General features: G+C 48.4%; 1 protein-coding gene across 1 annotated transcript in view; it reads right to left on the bottom strand.

Annotated features, from left to right (window-relative positions):
• The window catches only part of NSF (N-ethylmaleimide sensitive factor, vesicle fusing ATPase), a 96,829-nt gene extending 92,188 nt beyond the window's left edge, over nucleotides 1–4,641 (bottom strand). The window contains exon 1 of the mRNA XM_040331373.1: nucleotides 4,540–4,641. Within this exon, the coding sequence (XP_040187307.1) occupies nucleotides 4,540–4,551 (12 nt within the window). The 5' untranslated portion in view covers nucleotides 4,552–4,641. The remainder of the gene's footprint in view (nucleotides 1–4,539) is intronic.
• Between the last annotated feature and the right edge of the window lie 8,152 nt (nucleotides 4,642–12,793).

Here is a 12,793-nt window from a genome sequence, read left to right as displayed (position 1 = left end):
AAAAATTAGATTTTTTTTTTTTTTTTTTTTTTTTATATATTTTGTTACATTTTTTTGCAAATGGGTAATTTTTCTCCTTCATTGATGTACGCTGATGAGGCTGTACTGATGGGAACCGATGGGCACTGAGAAGTGATAGCTGGCAGTGATGGGCACTGATGAGTGGCAATAATGGGCACTGATCAATTACAGTGATAGGCTGCATTACTAGGTGGCACTGATTGGCATCACAGGTGGGCATTGATAGGTGGCACTGCGGGCATTGATAGGTGGCACTGCGGGCACTGGCAGATGGTATTTTTGGGCACAGAGGAGGCAGATGTCTCCTTTCTCCTCCGGACCGATGTCCCTTGTAAACAAGCCGGTGATCTTTTATTCGCCCCCCCCCCCCCCCCTTCACGCTGAGGAGAAAAAAAATTACTGATCCTTTGTTTACATCATGTGATCAGCTAACCCCCAGCCAGAACGGCTCGGATGATGGGGGCAAGCTTACTGGAGGAGAAACAAGAAGTGAGAGATTCAGACAAAGAAAAAAAACATTTAGAAGGGAAATGGAAGGAAAAAGTAAGTGAACCAACAATGCACTAGCTTAAAGGAACCTATTTATAAAATAAGAAACAAACTTTTACAACCCCTTTAATTCAGTAGTAGAGGTTCATCCACACCAGCCTGCGCACACTAAACCGCAGGTCCCTTCTTACAACACAAACTACTAAACTTGGTGTCACAAAACAACACTTCACTCCAGTCTATGCAGAGCAGCAGTTCATGTCACACAAGCCACCATTGTGGTTATACAGGGCACACAGAGGACAATGTATTTCTAGGTCCCCCTCGCACTGAACTTGGTCTGGCTAGGGATAAGCTCAGGCCTATTCAGATCCTAGCCCAAGCCCACCAGGAAGCCGTCACTGCCCATCATCAGTCATGAGCAACTGAGGCATTACTCCACCTGCAGCCACACAAATACAAGGGGCGTGTATACATGCGGGTGGGAGGGTATGCCTTGGACACTTATGATTGGTCCACACTGACAGCTTCCTGATATGGCGGCTTAGGTGGGTTCTGACTAGGAGAGCTCATCCCTGGTGCAGACCAATAGGGATGGAGTGAATGACCCTGACTGAAGAAAAGAACAAAGCTTGGTATGAATCACAGTGAACAGGCTGAGGATACACAAAACAAGTCCTGAGCCTCATTCACACCTCAGCGGTTGTTTCTAGAAATGCTCCACATTTACTGTGTAATGCTGGACATACACTATACAATCTGATTGTAAGATCTCTGTTAAGCCCCCATTGTGCACAAGATACCAGTGTTTAGATGTGGAAGCGCCGTCCAGCCCCGCTGTCAGCAGCCTGTAAACCTCTATCAAGGATAACATTAGGGCAGTATGCTCCCAGGAAAGAATGCCCTGAAAGCAGACTTCTAACATTCTAGGTCAGTGATGGCGAACCTTGGCACCCCAGATGTTTTGGAACTACATTTCCCATGATGCTCCACTACACTGCAGAGTGCATGAGCATTATGGGAAATGTAGTTCCAAAACATCTGGGGTGCCAAGGTTCACCATCACTGTTCTAGGCCTTCATTACATTAGTACTCCTAGGTCAGTGATGGGGAACCTTGGCACCCCAGATGTTTTGGAACTTTATTTCCCATGATGATCAGATCATGCACTCTGCAGTGTAGTGAAGCATCATGGGAAATGTAGTTCCAAAAGATCTGGGGATGCCAAGGTTGGCCATCACTGCTAGGTGCAGCTTCCAGCTTAAAGCTGAGTTCCAGCCTGGGTGATTTTTTTTTCTAAAAGTCAGCAGCTACAAATACTGCAGCTGCTGACTCTTAATACAAAAGGTCACTTACCTGTCCAGGGAGCCTGCGATGTGGGCCCTCAAAGCTAATACGATGTTGGCACCCATTGGCTCTGGGTGCCGGCACCCTTACTATGGTTAACAGGAGATGAAGCCTTGCAGCAGCCTACCGCCTCTTTACTACTTAGCATGCGTAAGTCGCACTGCGCTTTCTGAATGGTCCCGCTGTCTTTTGGTACCTGTGTCTCTCATAGAAGGCGGGGGGGGCGGGGAAGGTGGAGGGGCCGGAAGTTTCGTAGATCGCCGCACAACGATGCAGCAAACTTACACAGAAGTGGGAGCGGATACCTGGTTTTGAAAGGTATCTGCCCCCCCTCCCTGGAAATGTGCCAAATGTGGGGGAGGGTATGAACAAGCAGAGCTTACTCTTGGGTGGAACTCTGCTTTAACAGGCTGCCGGAAGCGTGGGAGGATGGTGCTCCTGTGCCTTCCGTCTGCACCCTGCACCTCATACCGGGGCTAAATGCACAGTAGGGCCTTAGGGCTCATTCACACAGGTGTAATATATACCATATTTATCGGGGTATTGCGCGCTCCGCATTTTACTACTTACAGTTTTGGTGTCTTGCCCGGCGTCCATCGGCGGCCTCGTCCGGTCCGGCGTCCGTCTGCGGCCTCGGTGGTGTCCTCCCGGCTTCTCCCGCGATGTCTCCGTGTCGAATCCCCGCACGTTTGAAGCCTCCGCCGACATATACCGAGCGCAGTACACTCGGGTATATTCGGCCACGCTCGGCTTCTCACGCATAAACGTCACAGAGCGTGACTACGAGCGAAGCGAGCCTGGCCGAATGTACTGCGCTTGGTATATGTCGGCGCAGGCATTCAAAATAAGCGCGGGTATCGGCGTATATCGCGCACGCACGATATATATATATATATATATATATATATATATATATATATACGGTATCGGCGAGTACATAAAAAAAAAAAAAAAAGTATCGGTACTTGTACTCAGTCCTAAAAAAGTGGTATCGGGACTACCCTAATATATATATTTTACACACATACATACACACACATCTGTATGCAGAGCAAGCTTTGCCTGCAAGGGAAGTTCAGATATTCCATGCATCTGCCTGCAGGCAGTCCCATTCATGTCTATTGGGGTGCAGTGGATGCATTAGCAACAGCCACTGGACCGGTTTTGACAGCCATGTAGGTGCGTATCCCTGAATACATACTGTCTGTGTATGGGGGACACATACCTGCACGGACATCAAATTGGGATCAGCAACTGTGTCCATGCAGCCACTGCGCCCCCAATAGATATGAATGGGACTGCCTGCATGCAGATGCATGGAACATCTGAACATCCTGTGCAGGCACAGATGGCTCTATCCATAGAAGTACACCCGTGCGAATGATGTCTTAGATCCCTGATCTCCAAACTACGCCCCTCCAGCTGTTGCAGAACTACAAGTCCCATGAGGCATTGTAAACCTCTGACATTCACAGACATGGCTAGGCATGATGGGAATTGTAGTTCCTGAACACCTGGAGAGCCATAGTTTGCCTTAGATCTACCAACCCTGTGTAATAATACCGGGACTGACCTAAACAACCCAATCCGTATTATAAAATCAGACAGGCCCTTGTACTACGTAGATGATGTCAGATCTAAGGATCCGCTCACATCTGCGCAATCCACGAACACGTGCAAAACAAGCGCCTCGCTCGCGGTGCCATTCACGGTTAGGCTCCATTCACACCTAGGCGTATTGTCGCCTGTAGCGCGACGCTATTGCAGCCTGCAATACGCTGGAGGGGTGATTTAACATTGTCGGCTATGGAGATGGTTCACATCTCCACGCCAAACGCTGTACGCCTGAAGCTCAAAACAAGTCCCGGACCTTTTTTTCAGGCGGCTTTCGGCATAGCCGACAATGTTGATCACCCCTCCGGCGTATGTTAGGCTTAAAAAACGCAGCGTTTTGTCGCGGCAATTCACTGGACAAAACGCCGCAATTTGTCGCCGCAAATCGCGGTAACATACGCCGCGTTCAGGTGTGAATGCAGCCTAAATGACACCCCAAACATCTGGAACATGTACATTTTCACATGTGTGACGCTCAACGCCCCAAAAAAAGCTGCAGGAGCTTCTTCTCTAATGAATGGGATGCGCCCAAAACGCGAACAACGCCTTTATGCAACGCATGGATGTGACCCGTCTAATCAGATTGTATAGTCTGTGTGCCCGATATTCTACAGTGCCTGTTCACAGCCGAGTGTCGCGCTCAGAATCTTCCCAATAGAATTCGATGAGCGCCTAGAAAACACGCGTGACGCAAGCTATCGGTGCGCCTTTACGCCTAACAATCCTCTTCTGAAAGCTGGCTTTTCATTGGCTAAAAGAAAGACCCTCATTGCTGAAAAGGTGCGAAGAGGGCGGCGCTCAGGTGTGAACGTAACCCCTCAACTGCCGAGTCCCACTGTATTATCTTCATTTTTATATATATATATTATATGGAGAGAAATGTATAACTAGAGGTCATTATATACAGAAAAAAAAACACAGACCTATAAATGAATGTATATCTATGTATGAATGGGACACACGCACATACAGCCCACATCCTCCATAGGTCCCCCCCAGTGTCATGGCGGAGCGACTCTGTACGCTCTCCTTTATAATAATAATATTGTGAGGTGACCAGTCACTCACCCGGCCCGCCATGTCCGCTTCTGTCACCTCACACCGTCTCCACCGGCTGACAGAACTGTACCACCAGCTCAGCAAAGGGGCAGGAGAGATTCTCACAGTGGGCGGGACTCCGCTCTATCACATGACTCGCTACAACAACAGCTAACGGCGTCAGCACGTAACCCGGAAGAAGGGCAACGCTCGATGTGCATGATGAATTCTAGAAGGAAAAAAAAAAGGCCCCAATTATTTATTTTACTATTTTGCTGTGCTTTTACTTGAGATATGTTGTTTTTTTACATTATTTTTCCTCTAAGTATTATCACTTGTCCTTTCAGCTGTCTTCGATCTTTTTTGTTTTGCCTTTTTTTTTTTAAGTAATACTAAAGATTCGTTTTATTTTATTTTTAAATAACAAACATATCATACTTACCTCCGCTGTGCAGTTAGTTTTGCACAAAGTGGCTGTGATCCTCCTCTTCTGGGGGCTCTCGCAGCATTAGATAACCCCCTAGGAGAAGCGTTCGCCCAACGGGGGTTACTTTGCGGGCGTGCTTCTACACTCATCGTCTATAGACCCCAACGGGGGTTACCTTGCGGGCGTGAGTCATACACTCATCGTCTATAGACACAAATAGCCGGATTCAGGTAGAGCGGCGTATTGTTAGGCGGGCGTAGCGCAGCTCATATGCGCTACGCCGACGTAACTTAGAGAGGCAAGGCCAGTATTCACAAAGCACTTGCTCCCTAAGTTACGGCGGCGTAGCGTAAATGGGCCGGCGTAAGCCCACCTAATTCAAAGTAGGCAGGTAGTGGGCGTGTCAGAATCACGTCGCAAATACTCCCTAAGATATGACGGCTCAATGCGTACGACGTGAACGTAACTTACGCCCAGCCCCATTCACGTACGACTTACGTAAACGACGTAAAATCCGACGGCAGTTCCGACGTCCATACCTTAAACGACTTAGACCAGCTTTTTGGTGGTTTATCTTTCCGCCGGAAAAACGCCTTACGTAAACAACGTAGATTACAGCGACGGGCGCAAGTACGTTCGTGAATCGGCGTATCTCGCTCATTTACATATTCAACGCGTAAATCAACGGAAGCGCCACCTAGCGGCCAGCGTAAATATGCACCCAAGATACGACGGCGTAGGAGACTTACGTCGGTCGTATCTTGCCACAATTCAGGCATATCTCATTTAGAGAATCAGCGCATAGATACGACGGCGCAAATTTGGACTTACGACGGCGTATCAGTAGATATGCTGGCGTAAGTCTACCTGAATCCGGCTATGAGTGTATGACTCAGCCCTGTCGCCCGTGTCATTGGATTTGATTGACAGTAACGGGAGCCAATGGCTGCGCTGCTATCAAACTATCCAATCAAAGCCAGGACTCCGTGGAGAGAAGGATGGCGGTGACGAGCCCACAGAAATTTGGGGCTCGGGTATGAAAAACAGGGGGACTGGACACTGCAAGGTGTTTTTTCACCTTAATGCATTAAAGCGGAAGTCCACCCTAAAAAAAAAAAAAAAAAAATTACATAAAAAGGCTAAAAAAATTAAAAATGTCCTATTCCGCGGTAGTCTTCCTCCTTGCGTTGTCTTCTGGGGAATGGGGCGCGCTGTGTTCTGGGACCTGTGTGTCCCAGAAGACAGCCACCCATTCACAAAGCGACTCGCGCATGCGCAGTAGGAAACGGGCAGTGAAGCCGCAAGGCTCCACTGCCTGTTTCCCTTAGTGAGGATGGCGGCGCTGGGACATGATCTGAAGGACGGATTGGCCTCGGGGGGCCAACATCGCGGGTGCCCTGGACAGGTAAGTGTCCTTATTAAAAGTCAGCAGCTACAGTGTTTGTAGTGTTTGTAGTTGCTGACTTAAAAAAATAAATTGCGGCTGGAACACTGCTTTAAGGTGAGAAAACGCAACGTTTTACAACCCCTTTACCACTTCAGCCCGAGCCTCTTTCTGAGATTTAGTGTTTACAAGTTGAAAACCGTTTTTTTTTGTTGCTAGAAAATTACTTAGAACCCCCAAAACATAATGGGTCTAGATTCAGAGAGCAATTACGCCGGCGTATCCATAGATACGCCGCGTAATTGCTAAGTAGCGCCGGCGTATCTACTTTCTGTATTCAGAAAGCTAGATACGCCGACTTTAGCCTAAGATACGACTGGCATAAGTCTCTTATGCCGTCGTATCTTAGGGTGCATTCTGACGCTGGCCGCCAGGTGGCGCTCCCATAGATGTCAGCGTAGAGTTTGCAAATTACATACTTACGCCGATTCACGAACGTACGTGCGCCCGGCGGTAGTTTTTTATGTCGTTTGCGTACATCGTTTTCGGCGTAAGGCTGCTCCTGCTATTAGGAGGGGCAGCCAATGTTAAGTATGTTTTTTTTCAAATAACAAACACAGAAAACAGCTTGCTGTGGGAGCACCTGATTCAATGCTCTGCGTGTCCATTCTGACACAGAGCCACAGCTCGGCCCTGCTTCCTCTCTCTTCTCATTGGCTAACTGGCTGTGATCAGCCAATGAGGAGTGAGAGTCCCCGAAGAGCCGAGATTATCATGCACATCGCTGGATCGCGATGGGGCTCAGGTAGGTATTCGGGGGGCTTGGGGGAAGGATGCTGCACACAGAGGGCCAGATTCACATAGAGATACGACGGTGTATCTCCTGATACACCGTCGTATCTCTGAGTTTCGTCGGTCGTATCAATGCGACTGATTCATAGAATCTGTTACGCATAGATATGCCTAAGATCCGACAGGTGTAACTGTGTTACACCGTCGGATCTTAGGCTGCAATTCCAGGCCGGCCGCTAGGTGGCGTTTTGGGTTTATTTACGCGACTATTATGCAAATGAGGAGAAACGTAACGAATGACCGCCCGGCGCTTTTTTTTTACGTCGTTTGCGTTCGGCTTTTTCCGGCGTATAGTTACCCCTGCTTCTATGAGGCGCAGCCAATGTTAAGTATGGGCGTCGTTCCCGCGTTGAATTTTGAAATTTTACGTCGTTTGCGTACGTTGATTCACAAAAGTGCTGGACGCAAGTTACGCTCACGCCGAAACCAATGACGTCCTAGCGGCATCATTGGGAGCAATGCACGCCGGGAAAATTCGCGGACGGCGCATGCGCATTTAAATCGGCGCAGGGACGCGCCCGATTTAAATACTACACTCCCCCTAGCCGCGGAATTTGAATTCCGCCGGGGGATTTAAGATACGCCGCCGCAAGTTTTGAGGTAAGTGCTTTGTGAATTAGCATTTGCTTTAAAAAATTGCGGCGGCGGATCTTAAATTTTTTTTTACCATGGAATGTATGAAGGTAAAAAACCTTGAGTCTTTAGAACCACTTCCATTGCTTTAGTTCAACTTTAAGGTCTTATTCACACAGGGTGTGATGACTGGTGTTTTCCTGCATGGGACCAATGCAAGTCACCACAAGGGCACACAGAAAACAGTTTAGGTTCTACTTTAAAGTGGAGGTCCACCCAAATTTTTTATTTAAAAGCCAGCAGCTACAAATACTGCAGCTGTTGACTTTTAATAAATGGACACTTACCTGTCCAGGGTGCCCGCGATGTCGGTAGCTGAGGCCGAGCAATTGCTTGTCTCTCAGCTGCCCCAGCTGCCATCCTCGGTGAGGTAATCAGGAAGTGAAGCGTTGCGGCTTAACTGCCTGATTCCCTACTGCGCATGCGCGAGCGGCGCGGCCCGTCCTCACTGGTCCCCTCTCTATCCGGGGAACAGTGTGTTTCCCATGAGACAGCAAGGGGGGACAGGAAGTGGAATGACTCCCACGAGAGTCTATGCCCGGAAGTGGGTGCAAATACCTGTCTTAGGTGCCAAATGTGACTCCGGAGGAGGGGTGGGTTCCGAAAAGGGTAAGACTAAACTGCTTATTTAGTCTAGGGGCCCAAGGGAAAGCTGTACTTCCTCAGTCCGTCAATCCTCTGGAAAACTGTGCTCCCCCACATCCAGCAGTGGACTGTTCCTGCCGTCCTCGTCCAGTCAAGTTTCTCCACCCCAAACTTGCTCATCCATGTCTTTATGGACCTTCCTTTGTGCACTGGTCCAAATCATTTGGTGGAGGGGTATAATGGTGTGGGTTTTTTTTCAGGAGTTAGAATTGACCCCTTAGTTTAGGGCAGGGATCCTCAAACTTCGGCCCTCCAGCTGTTATAGAACTACACACCCCATGAGGCATTGTAACAAACTGACCTTCACAGACATGACTAGGCATGATGGGAATTGTAGTTCCTGAACAACTGGAGGGCCACAGTTTGAAGACCCATGGTTTAGGGTGACACAGGGGACAGTGCCTGGATTGAGGACACTGTCCCTGGGCCAAGTCTGCCCCCGGTTTTGTCCCCGGATTGGATTTGAACAGGTGCCGGGGGCAATTTCAAAGACAGTAAGTGCAGAATTAAGAAAATAAAAACAGAATTACACACCCCCCGTTCCGCCGCTTCCTACTAGCTTAGGGGGTGTATTTTTTTCCATTATCTGTGCCCCTTTCTGATGATCATGTGCTGGTCGGAGCGGAGGGAATATTTCTTCAGTTTCAAGTGCATGCCCATTCAGCTCCGCTCGCATGTTCTTCTGTCTTGGCTGAAGTCTCGGCCAACCGCCTGCCTGCTTATCTTCTTGCCTCTGCTGGAGGAGTGATCTTCCTCTGCTCCTAACCCAGTAGTAGCCAGGGCCCAGAGAGTAAGACTTGAGAGGCTGTAAGGCGGGCAGCGGCAGTGATGGGCAGGGGGTCGCCTCCATTACTATAAAAAAAATATATATATATATATATATATATGTCCCTGGATTTCATTAAAAAAATCTGGTCACCTTACCTTAGTTCCAGTGATGGGAACTATTAAGGCGTCAGGATACCAAGATATTTTGGACAATTTCCTGCTTACAACTGTGTGGGAACAGTTTGGGGTGGCCCTTTCCTGTTCCAACATAACTGCGCACCAGATCACAAAGCAAGGTCCATAAAGATATGGATGAGCGAGTTTGGGATGGAGGAACTTGACTGGCCTACACAGAGTCCTGACCGCAATCCGATAGAACACCTTTGGGATGAATTAGTGTGGAGACTGCAAGCCAGGCCTTCTCGTCCAACATCAGTGCCTCACAGATGCGCTTCTGGAAGAATGGTCAAACATTCCCATAGACACACTCCTAAACCTTATGGAAAGCCTTCCCAGAAGAAGTTCATGTGTGTGTAAAGGCAGGCGTCCTAATACTTTTGGCAATATAGTGTGTCTCCCTGGGCATTGTTAATGGGAAGATTTGTAATAATCGGTGCCAGCCTTTTAGATAGGACATCTTCCTAGCTAAAAAAATTGTAAATGACTGCCATCTAGTGGTTAAAGAAAGGTAATAACATTCCAGATTTCAGCTGCAGTTAGTTGAATGGAGCGCTCTCCTTTTCAATGCCATTACATTTTATGTCCTCTGTCGCATTTTCCTGTGGATCCAGGTCATTGCTGGCCAATTATCAACCCAAAAGAGCATCAGCAGAAGGCAGACAGCGGTAAAAGTCTGCTAGGGACAGGTTGGTGGTACAGCGAAGCTGCTTTTTTATTTATTTGCTTTTTTAACAAGTGCTGGTCAAGTTCACTTTTAACTTACTCCCACAACTGTAGTTTCATTTTAAAGCATAGAAATTAAAGCAGTTCTAAAAGCCTCACATTTTGATTCCTAAATACACTGGTGGTGAGCAGCTAAGCAGCGAACAATAAATGCATTTGGTTACTAAAGTCCAGAAACACTTACCACCATAGCATTTGAGTTTAAGTGCACCGCTTTTCCAAACTTCTGGCCTGAAGCATATTTGCTCTGGACTACATGACCCATGATACCAGGCTCCAATGCACTTGCATGCCCCGTCCAGCCTGCACTGGATGAATGTGTTGGGGCCACTGCCCAGGCACACCCATCCAGGCTACTCTGGCTGACACCCACTGAGCTGGCACACTGCATCCAGTCTGCTCAGGCGGCGTATGCACACCCTGTCCAGCCCACTCTGGCTGATCACCAATGATCTTGTGAGCCCCCCCCGTCTGGCTGCGGGAGCATAGAAGCACTTAATCTTCACGCCCCCTCCAGTCCACCCTATTTATTTTGGGAGCTTCACGCATGGGTGTCACCACAGTAAGGTGACCAGATTTTTTAAATTAAATCTGGGGACATATTTTTTTTTTATACTAGTAATGGCGGCAATCAGCGTCTCTCTGCCCGCCGCCGGAGCCGCCTGCGTCACAGCCTGTCAAGTCTTACTCGCCAGGCCCCGGCTACTACTGGGTGGGAAGCAGAGGAAGATCACTCTGCCAGGGAAGGCAAGGAGATAAGCAGGCAGGCGGCTGGCCAAGGCAGAAGAACATGCGAGCGGAGCTTAATGGGCATGCACCCGAAACTGAAGAAATATTCCCTTCGCTCGCACCAGCTCATGATCATCAGAAAGGGGCACAGATAATGGAAAAAAATAGCCCCCCCCCCTAAGATAGTAGGAGCGGGGGTGTGTAATTCAGAATTTTATTTTTTTTATTTTGCACTGACTGTCTTTGAAATTGCCCCAACCCCTGTTCAAATCCAATCTGGGGACAAAACCGGGGACAGACTTGGTCTGGGGACAGTGTCCTCAATCCGGGGACTGTCCCCTGAAACCAGGGATATCTGGTCACCCTACACCACAGGGCCCTGCTAGGTCAAGGTGACAAATTAAGGGAAGATAACCTACTGAGCAGGAGGAAGGAAAAGCTTTCAAAGAAAGAAGAAAGATGAGCAGCATCCAATGTAAGTCTGCGCATCTGCTGCAGGAAACGTAAAAAAAAAATTGTTTAATATTACTTTAGGTTGTGTACCGCAAAGCTAAAACACACATGCGTGTGTACATAATTACGTATATATCTATATACTGTATATATATATATATATATATATATATATACACACACTTTTAGAAATAAATGGAAACAAACATTTCAAAATGTATTAAAACATGGATGGTGTCAGTAGAGCAGAGGGAATCTGTGCCGCACGGGGTGATAGGGTGTGCTTTTTAGGCACATGCCTATCAGTGTTGCCAACTGCCCATTAATTTACGCGCAGACCATAAATTTCAGCCCATTTTGGGGCGGCTCGTAAATGCCCATTACAAGCAGAGGTGCCTGTAAAAAAGATGGCTGTGGGCCGACCATGCAACTGCGCAGGCGCCTTTCCCAAGCCTGCCAGGCTCGGGAAAGATTGTACACGTCGGCTGCACGATAACATAATGCGCAGTAGAGTAATGCCGCCACCTGGCATAATTTTTAAATGGAAGGTCCCGCAGCGGCGCCTTGCCAGTGACTTGCTACAGCAGAGGTAAATGGAGGAGACGTGGAAGATAATAAAACGGGGGCACAGGAAGACATTCCTGGGGGTGAAGTCGTAAAGGGGGCAGAAGAGGACACTGATGTGCCTGTGGACTGGAGAGGTGAAAGGTTCACAGGAGACTGAGATGGAGAGGTATGGTAATATGAAGAAGGGCAGAGGAAGAAACTACTATGAGGGGGTGAGGAAGACACTACCATGTCCACACCCTTTGACCATCTCCTTTTACTGTATCATGTCCACAGTCTCTGACTATCTCCTGTCTGCAGTCTCTGATCATCTCCTGTATCCTGTCTGCAGTCTCTGATCATCTCCTGTATCCTGTCTGCAGTCTCTGACCATTTCTTGTATCCTGTCTGCAGTCTTACTCCTGTATCCTGTCCGCAGCCTCTGACCATCTCCTGTATCCTGTCTGCAGTCACTGATCATCTCCTGTATCCTGTCTGCAGTCTCTGACCATTTCTTGTATCCTGTCTGCAGTCTTACTCCTGTATCCTGTCCGCAGCCTCTGACCATCTCCTGTATTCTGTATGCAGCCTCTGACCATTTCTTGTATCCTGTCCGCAGTCTCTAATCATCTCCTGTATCTTGTCCACAGCCTCTGCCCATCTCCTGTATTCTGTCTACAGCCTCTGACCATCTCCTGTATCTTGTCCACAGCCTCTGACCATCTCCTGTATTCTGTCCGCAGCCTCTGACCACCTCCTGTATCTTGTCCGCAGCCTCTGACCACCTCCTGTATCTTGTCCGCAGCCTCTGACCACCTCCTGTATCTTGTCCGCCTCCTCTGACCATATCCTGTCTGCAGCCTCAGTCAAGAGTGGGAGTGCCCCTGGGCTGGGATTCACGGAAGGAGTCAGACATGTGTGGACTGTGGAGAGGAGACTATAGG

This window comes from Rana temporaria, chromosome 12, assembly GCF_905171775.1.
Source record: "Rana temporaria chromosome 12, aRanTem1.1, whole genome shotgun sequence".
Taxonomy (NCBI): Eukaryota; Metazoa; Chordata; class Amphibia; order Anura; family Ranidae; genus Rana; species Rana temporaria.
The sequence above is the reverse complement of the archived record's forward strand: the minus strand, read 5'-3'. Positions and strand labels throughout refer to the sequence as shown.